Source organism: Anopheles arabiensis, chromosome 3, assembly GCF_016920715.1.
Source record: "Anopheles arabiensis isolate DONGOLA chromosome 3, AaraD3, whole genome shotgun sequence".
In the NCBI taxonomy this organism is placed as follows: Eukaryota; Metazoa; Arthropoda; class Insecta; order Diptera; family Culicidae; genus Anopheles; species Anopheles arabiensis.
In genome coordinates, this window is record NC_053518.1 from 64625838 (window position 1) to 64649475 (window position 23638).

Genomic DNA, 23638 nt, shown 5'->3' on the forward strand with positions numbered 1-23638 from the left:
CGACGTTGAGATTGCGGCATCTGATGTGCAGATGGCGCTGATCACCACATATTCATTTGTTGGGTTTGTGCCCGACTGTAAACGTTTCCAGTAAAATTTAACTGTAAATCATCTATGTTTTGTTCATAAGGCACTAATTATTGATTGCAGGTCAAATTTTTTTTTTATCAATTGCTTTGTACCTAACATTGAAGCTAAGGTCAGACTGTTGAGACGTTATTAGCAGGATTCTTTCTTTCACCCGAAATATAAAAGACGAGCGGTTTTTAAGCAACGTTAATTTATTCTTTGAGGCTAAAAATTTAGTCACTTAGCTCGGGGATACGTGAAAGAATGGCTCAAGACCGTAACCTTTGCTGCAACCGGAAATATTCGTGCAAATCGGGACGACTTGGCCCGATCGTTATCTGCAGTTGTCCACACGACTCCACTTCAATAGCGTCCTTTAGCACGATTGGAATCAATCCAGTGCAAAAATACACTGTTTTTGGTACTCGGGTTACAAGTGTTACAAGTGTTTGCTACTCGGGTTACCTACCTTGGGCGAGCGAATACGTAAAGCCAGGCTGTCGTTCATCATGGGACTTCTCGACGGCCGTATTGACTCTCCGTCACTACAGGCTGCCATCAACCTGTACGTTCCTGCCAGGCCGCTCCAGACTCGGGCAATGTTGGTTCTCGATCATCGTAGAACGCAATTTGGCTCCTCTGGCCCCATTCCTACTCATGTGCCGTGCTTTTAACGCCGCCAGCGCTAAATGATCGTGATTCTGGTTGCTAAATTCTGTCCCATAGTGAACATTTTTATGTTTTATGTTAGTTCATCTATTGTAAAATATTGGTAAAATGGTTCGAGAGGGCATTACTGTCCATCGACAGACAAAAAAACATAAACATAAACATTAGAGTCAACGGTTGAACCAACTGTAACAGATTTTGTATTCATTTATAACATTTTCTACCATCGAGCGAGATTTGCGTATCTCATGTTGACGAATGAGAGGAATATTAATCGTAATATTTATAAAATTTGCAATCTCGGGTTGTATATGCAACTGGAGAGTGACCTGTTTTGTCTAAATGTTATCAGCGATTTAAAAAATATGTTGCTTCATTTCAATGCAGATAGGCTCTTCTTCATTTGCTCGACATATTTAAAAGTAAGCCACCGTAGCAGCTTTGACTCAGTATCACTCTCTACTAGCAGAGAGGTTGGGACTTGATCGTCATGACCGCTGAAACAGTTATAGTTCTGTTAATGACGGTGTTATTTTCAATAGCCAAAGTGAGTGGTGTCGACCGAAATGTCCGAGATACAACATTTTCCGGATTTGCGTTTGAGCAGATAATTACTGTTGGATGCATTACAAGCGGGGCACTCAGGTGCGCTCTCCGCGAGAGCGATCTCTCGTCGGCTGACGAGCACGAGTGCCCACCGTCTCGGTACCGATGGAGATCGATCTCTCGGTACCGATCGGCAACGAGAGGGAACGTAGGGAGAGGTCGAGAGAGAGAGAGATTAGAAGACATTATCGCGTATCAATGTAATAGTCGTAATAGGAATAAATATAATATAATACAATAGAACACAAAAGTGGCGACGAGGAAAAGAGTTTGTTTTTTTTATGATTTTAACGAATTTTAACGTGTTACGTGCTTAAGGAACATTTGTATTTTATTTATTTGTTTCCGTATTATCGTGTTCGTATTGTGCGCGTGTTTTATAAAATCGGTTCACCACGTCGAAAACGTCGGAGGATGGAGACTAGTGATATGAACATTGGTGATACATTCTTGTTATAACTCGTGGAAGGAAGACACATGTGTTTCGTTCGTAGTTCAGACACAGAGTGCCGTTTATTCTCACTGACAGCTGTTTGCTACCCAACTAGCAGTTTCTGTCGATGGACAGCTGTCAGACGTATATGACAACTCTCTCCTCCTAACAATATAAAGTGATTACTTGCTAAAGTGTGAAAGACAATTCATATTTATATTCTAAATTAAAGTAATAATCCCTAATCACGGTATCGAATTGGTGGTTGTCGAGTTCTTGTTGATCTCCTAACTTGAGTTTGAGATTCTTCTCCACAAGCTAAATCTTCATTGATATTATCAGATCTAACCATCTCCGTTTCTGAATCATGAGGGAGTTGAAACTCTTCCATCCTATCTGGCAGATAAACTGATTCATCTATCCAAGGTTCTATGTTTTGGTTACTACTATGGTGGATTGATATTTCTTCAGGACCAGATCTCATTTGGTTTATGTGCCTTTTCCACGTCCTTCCATCGTCTAATCGTATTTCGTAATGCAGTTTTCCTAGCTTCTTTGTAATCGTTCCAAATTTCCACTTTTCGGTCTGGGAAAGGAAATCTCTTGCTGCTACTCTTTCGTTTACTGCAAATGATCTTGTCGTTTTGTGTACTACTTCGGGATTGGATTTCTTTTCGATTTTTGGTACCATAACATCAAGCCGAGACCGTATCTGTCTGTTTAACATTAACCGCGAGGGACTTTCCCCTGTGCTTGGATGAGTTGTTTTCCTGTACGCTAGCAGTATGTTTTGTAACTTTTTTGGAATTTCAGATTTATGGCATTGCATAGTTTTAATTTTATCTTTAATTGTTTGTACATATCTTTCTGCCTGACCATTTGTTGCGGGATGGTAAGGAGCTCCTGTTTTATGGGTTATTCCGTTAGATTTTAAGAATGTTTGGAATTTTTCTGACATGAATTGTGTACCTCTATCGGTCACTAAAATTGATGGCAAGCCAAAAGTGGCAAAAATTTCTCGCATTTTGTCTATAGTAGTGTCTGTATTCATATCCGGTGTTATTTTTACTTCAGGCCATTTGCTGTACGCATCTACTAGAATAAGAAAATATATACCCATAAATGGCCCAGCGTAATCCGCATGTACTCTTTCAAAAACTGATTGTGGACGCTTCCATACATGAGTTGGTACTTTAGGAGGATCTTTTCTTACTTTTGCACAAGAAACACAGTTTTTGATAATCTTTCTATGTCGTTATCCATATTTTTCCACCAACAATAAGATCTAGCAAGAGATTTCATGCGTGATATGCCGAAATGGCCTTCATGAAGTTCGTCTAAGACTCGATTTCGTAATTGAGGTGGAACGTAGACCCTAGCGCCTCTCATAAGACATCCCTTTTGAAGAGAAAATTGTGTCTGGTCGATTCCAAAACGATCGTTAATGGATACTGTTTTCCCTGAATTTAATCCGTCTATTAGTAATTGAACATTTATGTCTTTGCTAGTCTCTTTACTAAGTTCTTCTACTGATACGGGAAGATTTTCTATTTGATTTAGTTCAATTTCATCGGGTTCTTCTGTATCCTCCAGCTGAATGTCTCGGATTGGCAATCGTGACATTCCGTCAGCATTTCCGTGTTCTTTTGATGGTCGATATCTAATCTCAAAATTGAATGATTCTAGAAATACAGCGTAATGTTGCATGCGAGTTGCTGATAGCGTTGGCAAACCTTTCTGTGGTGATAGAATTTGAGAAACTGGCTTGTTATCGGTTATTAAGATAAATTTTCTTCCATAAAGATATCGGTAAAACTTTTTAACTCCGAAAATAATCGCATATGCTTCTTTATCCACCTGAGTATATCTTTGTTGGGTTGGTGATAGTGTTTGAGATGCGTATTGAATTGGATATTCTTTGCCATCTGGATAGATGTGACTTAAAACGGCGCCAACTCCGTAGGGCGAAGCATCTACTGCTAGAGCTATTGGTAAGCTAGGATCGTAGTGTACCAAGATCCGTTCAGATTGCATTTCCTTTTGATCCATTCAAATGCGTCCTGGCAACCTTCATGCCATTCGAAAGGAATTTCGTTTTTAAGTAAATTATTTATGGGATAGATCTTTTCACTTAAATTTGGGATAAATCTCGCGTAATAATTCACAAGGCCTACAAAAGCTCTTACCTCATCTTTGTTCCTTGGTTTTGGCATTAGTTGAATGGCAGTAATTTTCTCCTTCATTTTGTGAATACCGTACTTGTCGATCCTGTATCCACAGTATTCTATGCAATCTGCAAGGAAATTACATTTGCTTTCATTCACTCTCATATTATGGTCTTGAAATCGTTTTAAAACAGTGCGCAGTCTTTCCACATGGGTCTTGTCATCAGGAGCTGTTATTTTGACATCATCTAAAAATACAGAAACGCCTGGAATTCCTTGGAGAATCTGTGTGATTTCTCTTTGGAATATGGCTGGGGCAGAAGCAACCCCGTACATTAACCGTGTTGGTCTGAATAGTCCCATGTGAGTGTTCAGTGTTAAAAATTCCTGATGTTCAGGTTTAACTGTCATCTGTAAATATGCCTGCGCTAAATCTATTTTCGAGAATTTTTCTCCCCCAGCCATGTTAGCAAAAAGCTCCTCTATTGTGGGCAAAGGAAACTCGTCTATTACCAAGTTTTTGTTCACCGTTAATTTATAATCTCCACACAATCGTACACGGTTTCCTGATTTTTTTACGGGTACTATTGGTGTAGCCCATTCACTGCGATTGACTTTTATTAAAATTCCTTGATTTACTAAATCGTTAATTTCTTTCTCGACACTTTCTTTTAATGCAAATGGTATAGTACGATTTTTTAGAAATATTGGCAACGCATTTTCTTTTAGGGTAAGAGATGCTTGAATATTTGAAATCTCTCCTAATGACTTACGAAAGACTACCTCGAATTCTTCTTTTAATTTTTTTATCACTTCTTGATTAGTATTAGAATGGGTGACAATTTGATTTACGTACGAGTTCCCCTTACTTAATAATTTGTTCCAATCAAATTTCAAATCTCGCATCCATGTTCTTCCTACAATAGGTCCTCTTTTAGACTCTACCACAAATAGTGTTAATTTTGTTTTAGCATTTTCCACTATAACACTAATTGTACCAAATAACTTTATAGATCCTCCACAATAGCTTTGTAATTTTATATCTGATTCTCTAATAGGGATATCTTTAAACCATCTTTGTTTGTCGTTCATACTGATAATAGAAAACGGGGATCCTGAATCTACTTCAAATTGAATTTTAGTATTATTGACTTTTAGTGTTATGTATATTTTTGCGGTATGGTTTGCATTTTGGTATAAATTGTTGATCAAAATTGAGTTTACCTCTTCGTTCTCCTCGCTGTCTTGATGTTGTTCATCAATTAACCTCACACTTTTGCTTCTATTGTTCGTGCGACAGACGCGCTGCAAATGTCCAATTTTCCCGCACTTTTTGCAGACGGTTCTTTTGTGCTTGCATACATATGCAAAATGTGATTCTCCACATCTATAACACTCGACGTTTTTCTTCGTTGTGTTGCTCACGATGTTTACTTCTTTCACTTCAGCACCTCTGCTATTCAGCACTTCAGCACTTCTGCTATTCAGCACTTCAGCGCCATCTCCGGCGGCTTCCATGGCTAAAGCAATTTGCTTAGCTTTTTCCAGTGTTAGATTTCTTTCTTCAATCAGCCGGTTGCGTATTCTTGGATTCCGTACACCAAAAACTAGCTGGTTCCTGAGCGCCTTTGTCAAATATTGCCCGAAATCACAATTAGCCGCCACTTTTTGCAAAGCCGTGATGAACTCCGTTACAGTTTCGCCTTCAGTCTGAAGTCGTTGACGAAACTTCCATAGTTCCACCATTTCGAGGGGTTTCGGGTCGAACAGCTCATCCAAACACTTCACTATTTGTTCGTATGTTTTGTCTTCTGGTTCTTCCGGAGAAATATGATCACACAATAAATTGTATGATTCAACACCCATGTAATGCAGAAGCATGGCTTTTTTATTATTCGATTTAACCTCAAATACCGACATTGCTCCTTCGAAGCGTTTTCACCCAGCGGGCCCATTGCATGAGCCCTTTGTTAAAAGGTTCCATATCGAATTTTGCCATTGTGGTGCGTTGTTCACTCTGTGCGATGTTCTGCTTTGTACCACTGCTTGTTGGTTTCTCTTCGATCATGACACTGTCTCCACTTATACCCGATTGTTTCAGCTTTTCTTTAACTGCGTAGCGCTAGCGTTCCAGGGTTCTCAGAATTTGTCACTCGTGGCTTGGTGTTATAACTCGTGGAAGGAAGACACATGTGTTTCGTTCGTAGTTCAGACACAGAGTGCCGTTTATTCTCTCGTAATATTACAGAATTCCGGTACGAGAAAGATGCAGGAATCACATTTAAACAATGGTATTCGAGGTATGCGGACTTGTTTCAGAACGACGCAGCAAGAATCGATGACCCTGCCAAAGTTCGACTGATGTTGCGGAAACTGGGTACGGCCGAGCACGATCGTTTTTATCTTTTATCCTGCCCCGTCGTCCGTCCGATTTTTCATTCAATGAAACGGTAGAGAAGCTATCAGCGCTTTTCGACGACCAGGAGACACTGCTCAGCAAACGCTTTAAATGCCTTCAGATGACCAAGAAGCGGACAGAGGATCACTTGGTCTACGCATGCCGCATCAACAAATCTTCAGTGGATTTCGAGCTTGGCAAGCTCAGCGAAGAAGATTTTAAATGCTTGTTGTTTGTGTGCGGCCTGAGGGACGAGGACGAAGCTGATCTGAGAACGCGACTCCTGGCTCGTATTGAAGATCGAACCTGCACAACCCTTCAGCAGCTGTCCACCGAGTGTCACCGTTTAGAGAATCTAAAGAGGGATAGCGCGATGATCGAGGGTCCTTTGCCGGAGCGAGTATTAACTGTCAACACTAAAGCGGATCGCCAACTACAGAGTTTTTCCGGCACAGGCATTCCTAAGAATCCATGTTGGCTATGCGGAGACCGTCACTGGATGCGAGAATGTACCTACCACACACACCGATGTGAAATGTGCTCGCGAATCGGTCATAAAGAGGGTCATTGCAAAACAGCAGTCCGTCGCACGCCAAATAAGCGTTTCATCCAGCACGTAAGAACGCAAATGATCTCAGTAAACGTCCGTAATGTACAGCAACGGCGTAAATTCGTGCCAGTTGTGATAAACGGCACTCCAATCCAACTGCAGCTTGACACGGCATCAGACATCACAATGATCGACCGGAAAACTTGGCAGCACGTAGGTAGTCCTAAACTAATACCCTCGCCGATGATTACTCACACAGCATCGGGGGCTAACCTAACACTGGACGGGTATTTTATGGGTAGCGTTAGTGTTGCCGACCAAACCAAGATTGTCCAGATTTTCGTCACTTCAGCATGCCTGCTTCTTCTTGGTTTGGATCTGATAGACATTTTTTCACTATGGTCATCTCCCATTGATACATTCTGCTCCCAGCCCGAAGACGTATGTACCACAAATTTTGGCAATATAGATCCACCGTCACGTCTGAAACACACGCACGCCAAGCCAGCAAAAATTGCGTGATCGCAAGCTCGGAAACAGACGTCAAGTCAATAATGGTCAATACGCAAGAGATAATGCTTATTAATTTTGCGGAGGTAAAAGGGAAACAGAAAAGGATCCGTTACTACAGATGGTCGAACATTACATTCGCAAAGGATGGCCTGAAAACAGAACGTATACAGGCGAACTGGCACGATATTATGATAGAAAAGATCGCTTGTCAATCGGCGGTGGATGTCTTCTTTTCAGCGGAAGGATGGTAGTGCCCAGAGCACTGCAACAACGCTGTCTTCAACAATTGCATAATGCACACTCAGACATCATCAGCATAAAGGCCTTAGCTCGCAGTTATTTCTATTGGCCATCCCTAGATGTAGACATCGATAACTGGGTAAAAACATGTTGTACATTCCAAGGAGCTGCCAAACCGCCGCTTTCAAAAGATACTGCTGTGTGTACAGCCAACCGCCTGAGACAGTTTTGTTCATCTGATCCGGTTTTCGCTAAACAATACACGCGCAATGGGTGGATCTGGGTAGCTGGCACAATGGTCAAACGCATCGGGACTGTTATGTACACCGTCAAGACGTTTGAAAAGAGGATTACACGCAGCCACGTTAATCAGTTGCGCGATCGTCGCAACCGTCAGCAACATCACCAACATCCTGTTAAACCGGTTAATACAAATTTCCCTCTTAATGTACTTATAGATACGGCACCAAACTGCACTCCTGGGTTACCGTCTAGCCCGCTACTGCAAATACCAGCATTGGTCAGCAATACCGATGACGCCACAACCGAGCCTAGTCGCGCTCCTGGCTTATCGTCTGATCATCAATCGCAGACTTCGGTATCAGTCAGCAGCCCGGATACCGCCACAGCCAAGCCTAGCCGCACTCCTGGCCTATCGTCTGACCATCTACTGCAAACTTCAGTATCGGTCATTAATCCGGATGCCACCTCCAGCCGTGGCGCTGCCGCTTCATACGTTGCGAATCCAGCAATCCTGGTGCAATTTTAAGACAGGAACCACACCGGTCTTCTAGTCTTAGAAGACCGCTCAGTAGGTTCAGTGTTTATAGATGTTGTTCATAAAGAAGGGGAGATGTTGGATGCATTACAAGCGGGGCACTCAGGTGCGCTCTCCGCGAGAGCGATCTCTCGTCGGCTGACGAGCACGAGTGCCCACCGTCTCGGTACCGATGGAGATCGATCTCTCGGTACCGATCGGCAACGAGAGGGAACGTAGGGAGAGGTCGAGAGAGAGATTAGAAGACATTAGGGGGCATTCGGGTCCGCGACGCGTTCGGAGCAACAGCTCACCATCCTCCCGCGTATCAATGTAATAGTCGTAATAGGAATAAATATAATATAATACAATAGAACACAAAAATTACGAAGCTAGAACATTTGCAAGACAAGTTGAACGAAATGGAAGCTGCCATGAAGCATAATCGAGAAAAGCAATTCTGGCTTGGGCTGGAGTATTTGCATCACGTGACGTCAGCACGAAAGCACGAGTTGCTGGTGGAGCTGAAGGACTTCGATGGCAACTACATTTGCGCACGGTATGATGAGTTCGCGATCGGGAGTGAGGAGGATCAATATGCGTTAACGAAGCTGGGATCGTACACAGGAACGGCCAATGACTCCTTGATAGCCCACAAGGGCATGAAGTTCTCGGCGAAGGATCGGGACAATGATATATGGCCAGTTGGAAACTGTGCTATCAATTATAAAGGAGCATGGTGGCACAAACGATGCTACGATTCAAATCTTAATGGTCTCTTTAGGAATAGTGTGAATGCGGAAAATATTGTTTGGGCCAAGTACATACTAAGATTAGGATGGGCATTCTCAAGAATGTCGATTCGCGAGACATAATGATAGATCATTTTCATCAAATTTAAAAAAAGAGGGTGGAGGGGGGGGGATATGTGGTACAATTGCGAACTCGCACAACATTGCGACTTTCCCAAACTAGATCAAAGCGGTTGTCAAAAATTACACAAAAAGAAGGGTTTCTCGGATTTTTTTAGCATATTTTGCCATATTGTTCACACTAGTGAGCATGACACTCATGAATTTAATTAAAGCAAGTGTTGTATCTTAGCAAAATCGAATATCGTATCTGTTCTAACTATCCGGTGGAACTCAATAAGCCTCTGCGGTGATCGTTACGTCATTAAGAAGGAGAAGAAAAAATGAAACACAAAAACCAACTCCAAGGACAAATAATTTTACACCAGGGAACGGCAAACTTTGCGACCAAAAGCCAATTTCTACAAAAATGGAATGTAGAATTCCATGTGAAGAGCTAAATAGAGAAGCCAAGAATAAAAATGTGTGAAATTTCTATGAAATATATAAAGCGTAATCTTCCTGTCAAAAGATTATAAGTTTGTATGGCTGAAATGCAGTTTACGCTTCGTGTGACTTCCACGTCACACATAATTAGTGTGACATTAGAGTGATTTTGTCACACATAGTTGTGATTATTACATTAGAGCAATAATAAGTGTCTGACTTGCATTAATTTCCCTGGCATTCGTTTTCAACAACGTTGTCGGTTGTTTCGTTATGAGCGCAAAGACAATTTTTGTTCATCATTGGTAGCTAATGTAAGATTGACAAATGGCACGGCGATACGATGGCATATTTCCCATTACTATATACACTGCAACACTTGCTTGATCGTGTACGTTCTGCATGGGAGTGATAAGCTCTAACGACCGAGAGAGAAACGGTCATTGATCTAAGACAGGGGTCTCCAAACTTTTCAGTTTGCGGGCCGCATTGCTTCACAAATAACATTGTTAAGGACCATTTTGACGTTAACTTCAGAACGATTGTAAGTTCAAATCTTGTTTTGTTTAGAAAATACGAACAGAATAAATCAAATTTATACAGTTGAATCTTTTATTGAATCTTGATATTTGTCTTTCTGTAAGTAAAAAAATAAGTTTCATTAATTGGTAACAAAAGCTACTTATTTGAACCTTTACTAAGTCATCGCGGGCTGCATTACAGGCTCTTGAAGGCCGCATGCGGCAGGTGGTCCTTAGTTTGGAGATCCCTGATCCCTGATATCCACTAGTTCAACATGCATAACTCGAAAGTGTTCGTGTTTTTTTGTGTTCGCCTTCCTTACCATAACGGAAGTCAGTGGTATTGAAGAAGAAATTTCAGATACAACTATCGTCGTTATTGTGTTTGATGTGATAATAACGCAGCTCGAATTACTGGAGTACAAGCTGATCGAGATGGATTTAACACGAACTAATACAGTGCTGGGTATTCGAAATAGGTCACTTCTATTTCGATGGCTCTTCCTACCATGAAGGATTTCATCATTTTCTCCGTTATTTTCATGTAAAAGTTTATGTTGGATGCTTATTTCACATTCCATTTCAGTTCAGAAATAACAATTCAATACAAAAAAAATGCGTACTGAGGAGGATATTTGAAATAACGGTTATCAAAGCATATTGTCATAACAAAAAAAAACGTTATAATTCATGGCACATTTCAAATATTCTGATTGGAAAACATGAAGTTGTAAAACCTCGAATTTTACCAATTTGAATTAAACGTTCAAGTTATAACAAAGGCACAAAATCGCAAAGTAGAAGAATAAACAGAAGGCTGAAGGTGTTGTCAGTACAACGATCCGTAAACGAATGATCTTTATTTTGACATTCAGATTATCGCACAGTTGTCACGGTGATGGTCATATTCTGATCCGGCATATTGGGCACTATGGTCTTATCAGGGGTCAAATCTCCAGGATATTACAAAGTTAAATTATATTAACTGACTAGTGTATAATAAAACATTATAGAAAAATTCATGAAAAAACAGGAATTTGTGATTAAATATTGACTCATCATTCGTGTTATCCGGGTCCAGTCCCGATGAGCCAGGATAAACGGCGCTCCACTATAGAGAAATTTCACATCGGAATTCATCTAAAATTAGCCAGAATTTCGCCATTCGTCTAATTTGCGTTATGCTTTGCGTTGATTGCGTTTCGAAACCAGCAGATAACAAGCTAAACAAAGAAGTCTGAAAAGAGTGTGGAATTCTTTCGCAAAAAGATTGCACATGCATCGTGCTCCTTTCCTCGAATAGGTCAAACTTTAATTGCGACAGGCCACTGATACGTCTGCTACCAGCTGACGTTTTTTATGGTTATTGGAGGGCTTTGCTGGTTTGTTTTGATTTATAATTTTACGCAAGCGATAGGTAACATGAATGGAAACGGCAAAATTTCGAATTACGAGTAACATTATTGACCTTTAGCATAGGGAATTCCATAAACAATCACGAAAAGAAAGGTTGTTTATTAAACCCAAGCATCTGTATCAAGTTCAACTTGTTACAGTACTAAGGGTCATTATCAGTACTCGTTTGACTAATCCTCCTTTTTTATACAGCCAAAAATTTGCCATTTTGTTGAACAAAAAGGCTGTCAATGGGGATCGGCTGGGGTTGAATTCCTGTATGATTTTGTTTAAGGATTTTTTCTTTTATGTTGATGCGAGGTACAATACTGATAAACACTTCTTTCCATGATTTGTTTTCTTGTTTTGCTGCCTTTCTTGGACAGTATAAAAAGAAGCTGAATCAACTGTTGGCCAGAGTCATTCTATAGTAATCGTAGCGATAGGGGCTTGAGCAAAATGTACGTTTTGAAGGTTATTGTACCGTTACTGCTGATGTTGTTTCTTTCGCATACAGGCCGAAGCGACGATCATCATAACGCCATAGATAGGTTCCTCCCAGGGTTTGCATACGAGATGATTGCAAACAAATTGGAGTACATGCAGGACAAACTGAACGAAATGGAATCCACTATAAAGGAGGATCGGAAGCTCATCGATCAGCAAACTGACGCAATTCACGCAAATCACGCACAGATGAAGGAGGACATGCAATTGCTTGTTCGGAAGTTCATCGATGCGCAAACTCAGTCCAACAAAGCGCTCATTGAGGCAGCCAACGCTAACCAAGCAAAGATGAAGGAGGAGATTCAACTGCTCGCTCGCAAGTATATTGATCAACAGACTGAGACATTTGAAACTAATAACGCACAGATGCGGGAGGAGATTCAGCAGCTCGCTTCAAAGAAAGATCTTGCACGATTTATGACCATTTCCGGCTTGAACCTTCACAGTATTTCGTTTGAATCATGCAAAGAAAATATATTGAAGCGATCAGGTCAATATCTAATACAACCTACTGAGAACAATAAACCATTTCGAGGATATTGTGAGCAGACTGCTTTCGGAGGAGGTTGGTTAGTGTTCCAGTATCGTTACGATGGATCGGTGGACTTTTACCGCAACTGGGCCGAGTATCGGAATGGGTTTGGCAGCATGGATGGAGAGTTCTGGCTAGGGTTGGAGCATTTACATCGCATAACATCGGCACGAAAGCACGAGCTGCTGGTAGAACTGAAAGACTTTGAAGGAAACTACATGTACGCACGGTATGATGAGTTCGAGATCGGGAGTGAAGAGGAGCAATATCCGTTAGCAAAGCTCGGATCGTACACAGGAACGGCAGGAGACTCATTGTATGGCCACAAGGGCATGAAGTTTACGACGAAGGATCGGGACAACGACTTGGCAAGATCAAACTGCGCTAGTAACTGGAAGGGAGCATGGTGGTACAACGCATGTCACGGTGCAAATCTTAACGGACTGTACAGGAACAGTGTGAACGGAGAAAATATTGTTTGGAATGCTTACAAAAGGTACTGGGGTTTGGCATACTCAAGAATAATGATTCGCGAGATCTAACGAGTACTTTAATTTTAATAAATAAAAATTAATTCAGCACAATCGTTTAGTTCTTGATCATAGGGATTGGATCAGGTATTGACGTATCACATAAGATCGACATAGCCCAATTGCATCTGACAACAGTTTACAGTTGTTGCTGCTAAATGCTACTTTTGAATAATTTCTAGTAATTTTTATCGGTAATTCATTAATTCAGCCGGTCTCGTAGTACAGTCGTCAACTCGTACGACTTAACAACATGCCCGTCATGGGTTCAATCCCCAAATAGACCGAGCCGCCATACGTAGGACTGACTATCCTGCTATGGGGGGAATCAATTAGTCACTGAAAGCTAAACCCACAAGTGGGTACAGGCAGGCCTTGACCGACATCGGTTGTTGAGCCAAAGAAGAAGAAGAAGAATTCATTAATTCATACTCATTATGTATTAGTGTAGAACAGCATTTTTAACCGGTGTGGTATAAACATAACAAGTCAATAAACATTTAACCATAACCTGGTTGTTACAGGTGGAACGGGTACAGCGGGTGAAATGTAATTCGTATCAACCTAAAAAATAAAAACAAAATAGACAACAAAAATAGACAAACGTCTATATATAAGTGCGAGGGTTTCATACGGCGGGTTCCATTTTGCTTGACAAGACCATTTTGTGATAATAAAAGTTTATTTGGTTTTTGAAGCTCACGTATAACAGTCGTATCATCCAGCTAGGCGTGAATGATATATTACAATACAATTAAGATTTGTATTTTGGCTCGAGTTGGTTACAATGTATTGTATAGTGAAGTGTGATACAAAAACAGGCAAGCAGTACTTACTGCTGTAGATTATTTCATCCAAAGTAACGGTATTAGCCTCATTCTTATCTCCCCCTAGACAAATTACTCAAATTCTGATTTAGCAAGTTAGTAGATTTGATTTTGATGATTCACAATTTTCATTGTCTTCCAAAATTGATAGATTTTAGCTTTCTTACTGATAATCGTTACATAAACATTTATGAAGATTCCCTAACTAGCTGAACTTAAATATTTTTTGCAGTGGCAACGACTTTTCTAATGAAAATAATGCACTACCGAAAATTAATTTAGTTAAAATACACGATCTCATATCGATTCTTCGACGACTGTTTTGACTTACATCTTGATTTGGGACATTTACAAATACAGTCATATCTCGGGAAGTGTTTAGCGTGTATAACGATCTCCTTGATGAATTATTCAATATTTTTGAAAAAAGGGGGTTTGTTTTTTATTTCACAAAATTCTCAAACAACTTTGGTCATGTTACCAATCTGTTTCAAATGAAATTAAGTTGTTTGTGTTTCTAATACAAGCAAGTTATTAATTAACGTTCGTTTTCATGAGGTATTTTATTAAATTTAGTTTTTGATCTCATACTTTTATGGTTCTTTTTTTATTACCTTTAATCATCTATTCAAAGAACCAGTGAGATCAACTGATTTCTCAAGTTTCAAACCTCATTCATTTTCCTTTTGTTTTTCCTTAGCAATTGAATTCGCATCTCAGGAGTACGAAAAAGTTGCTATCCGTGTAAAACGATCCCCTAAATTGGATTTTGATAATTTTTCCTGAATGGGTGTCTTTAGGTTAATTTTCTCTGTCAATTGCAACAGTGTTGGGAGTTTTGTGGACTTATGTAGCGCAGAAAGTAAAGTATACACATATATAGCTTAAAGTATACACATTAAGCGAATGATATTATAGACCAGAAACCGCACAGAGCGGGACAATTTATCTTCTTTGGTTGGAATTCAACACGCAAATACCGTGCAAAGTAAGATCGCAAAAAATAGTTCTGGTGCTTGCAGATCGAACCGCACAATAATTGATGGTGTAGGCGTGTTTCTGCTTTGCTGGGCCACTATAAAAGCAAGCTGCATCAGCAGAATGAGCTCACTATTATTCTGTGCAAACATTCACGCTATTTCTGGATAATGATGTACGATACCAAAGTGATTGTAGGTATGGTGTTAGCGTTGTCTGCAGTATTGAGCAAAATATATCAGTTTTATCGTTTGCTGGATCCGCGTTGGAAATGGTAACAAATAAGATGGTATATCTGCAGCATAAAAACTTAGAATCTGCGGTACAGGAGCATCGAAATGTACATCGGTCGAAATCTGCCACACATCTGCCACAAAACTTCGATGGAGAGTTAATCGATTCGAAACTGTCTGAGGATATTGGGGTCATAAACCTGTTTGGGTAAACGCTGACAACACGCTGCAAACTTGGCTGGGTTAAATGCTTAATAAGCAAACAGCAAACAATGCATTCGAACAGATGGGGAAGGAAACGATAACAGAAACGAGAACCATGTATATATGTAATGTAATGTTTGTAGCCGAATTCATTTCAAGAAGGCCACTTGCGGTCCATTAAATTTGTATCAATAAATCAGTCGTGCCGGCGAACTCGTTCGATTAGAAACATTCGTCGCTCGTGAGTGGACAGGGTTGTACCACTAGGTTGGCCAGTACAAAATCTATACGGTTTTTTAATTTTTATCTAGAGGGCTATGAAATGAGTGAAAATGAGCGTCGCGGCGAACGTTCCGAGGAACGAACGAGTTCGCCGGTATGGCTGAATAACAAATAACAAATTTCAAAACCTATTTAATGACGATCACACCCTGTTCAAGGTAAATCTATTCTTATATTTTCGCAGTATCTCGTTTCTATTGTGCAAGGAAAATCCATCGAATCGCACAGGAGAGTTCCTGAGTTCCTACCTAAAATGATGAACCTATTCTATTCTTCGGATATTGTAGCAAGCCGCCTTTGGAGGAGTATGGCTAATGATCCAGTATCGTTACGACGGATCGGGGGACTTTATCACAACTGGATGGAGTATCGGAATGGGTTTGGCAGCATGAACGAATAGTTTTGGCTCGAGCTGGAGCACTTATGTTACATCGGTTGACATCATTGCGAAAGTACAAGCTGCTGATGGAGCTGACATTGATGGAAACTACAAGTACGCACGGTATGATGAGATTGCGATCGGCAGTGAGGAGCATCGATATTGACTCACAAAGTTGGAATCGTACACAGGAACAGCAGGTGATTCATTGAGCCTCCATAAAGGCATGATGTTTACGACGAAGGATCGGGACAATGTCAGGTGGAAACTGTGCTATGTTCTATCAGGATGCATGGTGGTACAGCAAATACCAGGATGCAAATCTGAACGGACTGTATAGGAACAATGTGAATGCCGAATATATAGTCAAATATATACCAAAGTTAGGATTGGCATACACAAGAATGATACGCGAGACATAAGGTCTGTTGCTCTGCAATTTGTTAGTAATATTCGAAGAAATACAAATAAATGCATTAGTAACAGATGTGAAGTAAAGACCAAGCTTTTTTTTCGGAATTCCAGGGAATGCTGCACACTGCACTGCATTTATCATTGTGAATTTTTATTTCAGCATTTTTTGCACAATCCCCATGATCTGCTTCATAATGTTCTCGTTTAATACTTTTTTTTCCATATTATCGCTTATGCCTTGTTAACTAATAACAGTATGTTTTCTTTTTTTTTGCTCAAATTTCCTTTTCTTATTTTTCATGTGTTCCTCTCTCTCTCTCTCTCTCTCTCTCTCTCTCTCTCTCTCTTTCTCTCTCTCTTTCTCTCTCTCTCTCTTTCTCGCTTTATCTCTCTTTTACTTTCTCTCTATGAGTTTTGTTCTTTTTTTTACGCATATTTTCGTCTTCTTGTCCCTCATTATGGGTCTTTTAATATCATTTGTGTGTCGTTTCTGTCAGCCAAATTAGACGAATGTATTGGAGTGATTAAACACCCCTTCTTGTTTAGCACTTTCATCTTCATCTGATTAGCATTTGCACGTCTTAAAATGCAGATCAAGAATATTATCTTTACAGAGCAGAAGAAGCATCATCGTTTCGGTTTGTCGTTTCTTCTACTGTAACCTGTAACACATGGCATCGCGCACCGTCGCAAAAAGGATATACACTGTTCAGCTTGGGGAAGATTAGGAATGCTCCGCAAAATGACCCTCTCCTGGTTGAGGTTAGGTGTACAGATTATCAGCGCGAACCTTAAGCGAACGGGCTACGGCTTAGCTTATTATAGTATTGGGTTTTTTTTTTACTATTTTGTTTGTCTCTAGCATCAGAAGGAAAAACTTAACAAACATGACCGCTCGGTGTGGCCCTCTTCGATCGTACTCACTTTGGCCATTACGCAAAGTTGCATTATTTTTACAGTTTTTTTTGCTGGCTGCTTTAGTTCTATCGGTTTTTACTTCTCTTCCCCGTCTTATAGCGATTTGTATGCGTTCGCTTCATCTGTTACTGCTTTGGTTGGTTTATTCGTTACACGTTTTGCATATTACTTACTGGTTGGTTGACCACATTTTATGAAGCATTCTAACCATTGACTGGAGCTCATTTCGGTTTTAGCTTTGTATCGTTTTTTTTTACTTCGGTTGCGTTTACTAATTATGATTTTTTGGTTTTATCGTTCCATTACCGTACGATGTGAAGCTCTTGTGTTTCCTTCGTAAAAACACAATTATATCAACAAGCAGTTTATCTTCATTTTGTTACATTTTTAATAAGAGCTATCAAATGAAACCGAGAGAAAAAGAGAAAGAGAGAGAGAGGGAGAGAGCTTGCAAAACTTCCACAAGTGTTTAAAAAAATGAAAAAAAAAACATCTATTGCTATTATTCGAAAAGGAAAAACATAACATGATAATACGGTAAAACAAAAAAGAGAGAAATGCTAAGTTTTACTTGCTTCTTGCGTCACCTTCCCTTACCATGAAAGCGCTTTGTATATCCGGGCAAATACTTGGTAGCTTGGTTTATCTTGCTTTATGTTCGTCGTATTCACTTCTTTGCTATTTAGCTTTTCCCGTCTCTTTGTTATAATATCAATAGTTTTACATGAGTATATGCAATATATTTATATATGTTTGTGTGTGTGTGTGTTTAGTGAGTGAGTGCTTGCAGTTTTTTCTGTTTCCGCTTCGTTTTACTCTTCGTTTTCCCTTTTCACTTTCGCGTACAGTTCGGTAAAAGGTTTTTTTAAATAAGTTTTTGTCTACTTTAGCTTTTACGTAGCGTTTGTTTGTTCTTTTCATTTGTCTTGAATGAGTTTCTTTTCTTTTTCTTGAATATTTAACAATGACAGCTCGGTTTCTAGGTGGTTTTGTGTGAGTGTATTTTTTTCACTAGTTTTAATGCCATGTTTTGTTACGAGTATGATGCGTTTTTGTTGAATGATTCAGTTTTCTTTCGTTCTGCTTAGCCTTCTTTTCTGGAGATAGCTATCGTTTGTCATTTTTAAGTGATATTTTTTTTTTTAATCTTTACATAGAATGTTGTTTTATACACAAAACATACGACACTGTCTCTGTTGGTTCAAAGCACCACGGCTCGGCAATGGCGCAACTTTGTATGAGTAAGAGCGATGCTTTCGTTTGGGTAATATTAGTTATACGCATGATTATACGGAAACAGCCAGACGATTGCGCACACGTATGATAAGGATGATGAAGGGTTGCGTGGCTTCTGCTTAGCCCAGATTGATTGCTTCTCTTATTACCAAAGCAAAGTGCTTTTCATCTTACTTTAAGATTTTCATCCTTTCATCCTTTGGCTTACCATTCCCAATCCTTAACGCCAACAATCAGCAGCAAACGTTTAAACCGTTGGGCTTTTTTGACCTTTTTTGAAAAGGAAAGTTTTAGAGAAGATGCTACAAATATAGGGGTGGTTTTAGGTTCACTTCTTGTTTGAATATGTGTTGATTACGAGTGTGCTGTTGTTGTTGTGGGTTTACCGTTTTCGACACACCACTTACCACAGACCGGTTTGCCGGTGATTTTCGGTGTGACTTGTTATGTTTCTGTATTTGATTATGGTATGGTGGTGATGTTGGGTTTTTACACTTTTCTTTTCATGTTTTGTGTTTTCAAAGTTGTGTGTTTCTGTTTTCAAAGTCTGAAAATAGCTGTCTCTTATTTGCCACTGATTGCGCTCCTGCTTTTCGGCACGGTTGTACCATGCTTCATTACTCTATCGTTCTTTCCGCTTTCTTGTCACACACGTTCGTGTTCGGTTTTGTCGTACTTGATTTGTTGTGTTGTACAGCGATTAATAAATAGGTATAAATAATGATCAACGATTATGTACATCGTAAGAAGCGTTTGCCTCACTGTTCACTGTGGGCTTACACAGCACTGTCATCGAAGTGCTGCTTGCGTTTGCTAGTTAGTTTGTGTACTTTTACACTCACTGCTTTCCACACATCCATTTCTCATTCTTCTTTTGTTGCTTTCTACAATTTGCCTCTTCGCCTTCTTTCATTTAATTTGCATCTATGAAGCTTTCTGTTTTATCTTTCGCTCGTTTTTAAATATGTATATATATATAGGACTGTATATAATCTTCTTTTTTTCCTTACATTTTCCGCTCGTCTCATAAGACTTTCATTGCAGAGTGCGTTGTCCCGTATGGTTTAAACTGCAAGCGAGCAGTGCTTGCCAATTGTCGACTGGCGTGGACGCAGCTCGGTTCAAAGTGATGCAAAGCAGCCTCAAAACGAAGTCAATACAGTCTGCATCCATGCATGAAATAACGTTCGACCATTCCATTGATTCGTCGTGCTTGTTTCGTGGGCTCATTTAGCAGATTAGTGTTATCTTTCCGATTCGGACGACACGATTACCGTGCAGCGTGGCGGGAAGTGTTTATGTGCGAAGGAATTGCAAAGATGCCCCTTCCGAACCCAGCCGAGGGACCTAGTACTTCAAATAAATCGAAACATATCGCCCGCTTTGCTATCACGCGTTTTGCTCAGTTCTTAAGAAGCGAAGCTCTCGTTCCTATCCATGCTACTTAAACGTGGCCAAGTACCAAGGGACTATTTGCGCCACGCTTTAACACTGAAGCTGAAGACATCTAAGTTAAACGGTTCCACTAAAGGGTAAAACAATTTGCGTAACAAAGTGCCTCAAACAGACTATACCAAACGGTGAGTGGTTCAATTTGTCTGTTTGAGGAATATGATCACTTTTGTTCAAGCAACTCCGATTGCTGCTCCGATTTCCCGTCGGGCGATCGCTACCATCTCCTTATCACTCATCAGTCGAGATTTTACCGTTTCGCTGTGTACCTTTTTACTATTTCTTTCCTATTTTTTGCTGATTGAATGGGTACAACGCTATAACAACGGGTTTCTTCCTATCGCTTTTGCTACGCATCTGGTTTCTTTTGTACACAGCATTTACAACCACTCCCCGAAAGATAAAAAAAGTAAAATGGCACTAAAATACAAATGTTTTCCCCCCCCTTTTTTGCTAGCAAAGCTTCTACTCCCGATCGTTATAGATCGTTTATAGATTAAAATAAAACATGTTCACTAAACAAACAGCCAATCGTGTGGACGCAGTACCGTACTACGGCAAGCAGATACGTGTGCTAGACGATCTAATTTCAGCTAAGTTTGACCGAAAGCTGCGCAGTAAAAAGCTCTAGCAATAATTGTACACTACTTTATGATTTCAATATCTGTTTACTTCTTCTGTCTGCAATGAAGTTTTCTAAACACATTATCATCTTCTGTTTTTTACTCACTCACTCACTCATTTGCCCGAATTCTACCGACGTATCGCACGAACGTTCTGCCAATTGTTAACTAATTTTTGTGTGTTTTTTTCTTTTACTTTTGTTTTAGTTGTAAAATTTAAGATTTCTTGTAACAATTTTAACAGCCCATTTTGTTTGTTTGTTCATCTGCTTAAGTTTTGTTTGACCCAATGAAATGGCTAGCGATGGATAATGCGTTTTATGGTTTTGTTTTGTTCGATTTAAATGTGTTCATTTGTTTCTTTAACTCTGTAATTTCTAAATTGCAAGTACTTTTTTTTCTTTCCAAGTACTCTTTTTTTGTTTTCTGTTTCTTGAGTTACACTTACAAACAGACATACAGTTTCGGGGTGTAGTTTTCAAGGGTGTACCTTCCAGCATTAATGTTTTTTAGACTCATACCATTTTCTTTTGCGTCGAAAGAACAACAATGACATTTCGTATGCATGTGTTGGGTGTGTTTTGGGATGTGATTTGTTTTGCAGTAAAAGTGTGTGAACATTTTTGTGTCTGAGATTTGTTGTGAGGTGACGTGTGCAACCGTGTGTGTATGTGTGTGTAGTGAAGTGTGTGTGTGTGATTTCTTGAGAGTGTATTTGTGTGTAGGTGAGTTGGTACTGTGAAAGCATTCGGGTGACATTGATAGCAGCAGTGGGAGCGATTTGGGGTTTGGTACTCCGGGCCATTTTTTTTCTTGTATGTATTGCATTCTACCTTGGCGTCTTAACCACACTAGACAGACAAAATCTACATCGCATTTTGCTGATTGTACAACAACAATAAGCACCATTTGAGATTTTGCTAGCTTACTGATCGAAAGCCATCCTCTGCAACATAGACACTCGCATACACACATATACGGATACAGAATGGCGGACATGCGGCATGGGGAGTATGAATGATGGCGCCATGTGTTGTACTAAAACTGGAACCCGTTGGGAGGGATGAAATGACAAGGAAGGGGTGGTGGGGTTGGTGTGTTTTTTATCTGTTTTTTTTCGGGGAGATGGTGGAATAGCATCAATCCAGTTATCTTTGGCACTCAGGTCAAGACCGGGTCCATTTCGGGTCTGAAGGCTCAGTAAATAGTGCGACATGGACGCTTGGTATCGATTTAGTACACATCCAGCTATTACACAGTTTGCAAAGCGCTGAGTTCAAAGCAAAAGTATCGGTCAGCTTAAAAAAGAAGGACGTGAGTAGTTATTTGACATCATTCCCTTGAAAATCGGTTTCCTTGACTTCAAGAGATGCCTCTGCTGTACTCTTTTTCGACCTTTTACTACGACTAAGATCGTGTTGTAAATGCAAGTCACCGCGTTGCGTTTATAATGCGTGTTTGTGTGGTTGATTACACCTACATTTTCGTAACCCTCCTGCAATGTCTCTCCGCGATGCCTTTTTTGTGGAATCGTACAAGACAACTGTTTGCTGCTCGAGCAAGAAACTGCTGGCTATGGTTTTCTGCTCCAGCAGTGGTAGTTGTAGTAGTAGTTGTTGGTATTAAGTAGTATGGGTAGTAGTTTATGCTTGCATTATTATTGATCAACTTCAATTCATCGTTTCATCCCTGACGGCTAGAATATCTCTGAATTACCGCGAATAAAGAACGTTGTTTCTCTTTCTCCTTTCCTTTGCTGATTAGAATCTCCTTTTATCATTGTTCGATGCATTTGTGTGCATATATGTGAGTGTGAGTGCTTTTGATTTTCGTGTTTCGCTAGTAAATGCGAGCAGAAGGTTTCACTGAGGGGCAGCAGAGAAAAGAGAAAAGAAAGGATGAAGCGTTCGGAGGTGCGCTAGAGTCGCTACGCAAACAAAACTAAAACATATTAGCAGCAAGATATTTTGCAATCTAATAAACATAAAAAAATAACATACAACCCTAAACGAGAACGGGGAACATATCTTATCATGCGAGCGTAACTTTAGTCAGTTCGGGTACGTCTAGCGTAGAAATTGCGGTGAGGGCTTGCGATAGCGGGCAAACAAATCGCATCTATAATTGTAGCTGGCAGTGAACTGTTGTAACCTAAGCAGGATAACAAACTCTACAAGCATTGTGTAGCAAAGAAACAGACAGTGTGAACGAAACTGAAGCTGAACTACTGCAAGTATCCCTGACAGAGGAGTTGGCTGGAGCTGAGTGAAACGGACCATTTCAGTGCGTGGACTTGGTGGGTCGTCTGATTTGTCTTAAAGCTCAGTGCGGATTCTTCAAAATGTTGTAAATAAAATAGTTAAATAATGAGTAAAAAGCATAGTAAAATTATGACCGTGCGGGAAAGCTTAGTAGACCCAGCGTCCACTTTATAGCTGCTGTCAAACGGAATAAAATAGAACAAGCGCCTTGGGCAAGCGTGACAAAGGGAGTGTCAAAGCCTTGCAGAACAGCGTGCAGGTAGTATGGTGGAAGCAGACGTTGGTATTGGTGGTGATGATTGGTGATGGTTGTGAAAAAACGGACGTTTCAAAAAGGAGACAATCCAATTTTGGAAACGGAAGAAACGAAAACGTATGATATGCGAGATCGTCTTCACTTCAGCTTATCAGCGGTAAGGTCGATCCCTTTTTCTGGTACTTCAGAATTATCCGGATCGCTAGCCGGCAGGGAAAGCAAATGCTATGCTTCTAAAAATATTAATGCTGTTGGTTTCGGCTCTAGGTTTGATTTCTTTGCTTCCACTACTAGAAAGGTGATGTCGTTCTTGTCGCGCGCCGCAAAACACTCCGCTATCAGTCGAGCGACGTCCTGAAACGATCGCCAAAGGGGAAAAGAGGAAATTTTGA

The 23638-nt window shown here is 40.2% G+C and overlaps 4 protein-coding genes across 9 annotated transcripts in view; 2 read left to right on the forward strand and 2 right to left on the reverse strand.

Moving 5' to 3' along the window:
• Positions 1-1197: 1197 nt before the first annotated feature.
• Positions 1198-10290, forward strand: LOC120903922 (fibrinogen C domain-containing protein 1-like). Its single transcript, XM_040313595.1, has 2 exons — positions 1198-1348; positions 8784-10290. Exons 1-2 carry the CDS (start codon positions 1229-1231, stop codon positions 9273-9275), a joined length of 612 nt encoding a protein of 203 aa, XP_040169529.1. The 5' UTR covers positions 1198-1228; the 3' UTR covers positions 9276-10290.
• Positions 3829-5818, reverse strand: LOC120903921. Its single transcript, XM_040313594.1, has 2 exons — positions 5167-5818; positions 3829-4070 (listed from the first exon to the last, which is right to left on the reverse strand). The coding sequence occupies exons 1-2, from the start codon at positions 5806-5808 to the stop codon at positions 4062-4064; spliced, it is 651 nt and encodes a 216-aa protein (XP_040169528.1). The 5' UTR covers positions 5809-5818; the 3' UTR covers positions 3829-4061.
• Positions 10291-12049: 1759 nt separating the features above from the next.
• On the forward strand, positions 12050-13237 carry LOC120901645 (fibrinogen-like protein 1). Its single transcript, XM_040309764.1, has one exon. It carries the CDS (start codon positions 12074-12076, stop codon positions 13193-13195), a length of 1122 nt encoding a protein of 373 aa, XP_040165698.1. The 5' UTR covers positions 12050-12073; the 3' UTR covers positions 13196-13237.
• A 3393-nt stretch (positions 13238-16630) lies between these two features.
• The window catches only part of LOC120900409 (whirlin), a 97550-nt gene continuing 90542 nt past the window's right edge, over positions 16631-23638 (reverse strand). For all 6 annotated transcript variants that reach the window (XM_040307371.1, XM_040307370.1, XM_040307369.1 and 3 more), the window contains one exon: positions 16631-23600. In XM_040307371.1, the coding sequence (XP_040163305.1) occupies positions 23472-23600 (129 nt within the window). In that variant the 3' untranslated portion in view covers positions 16631-23471. The remainder of the gene's footprint in view (positions 23601-23638) is intronic.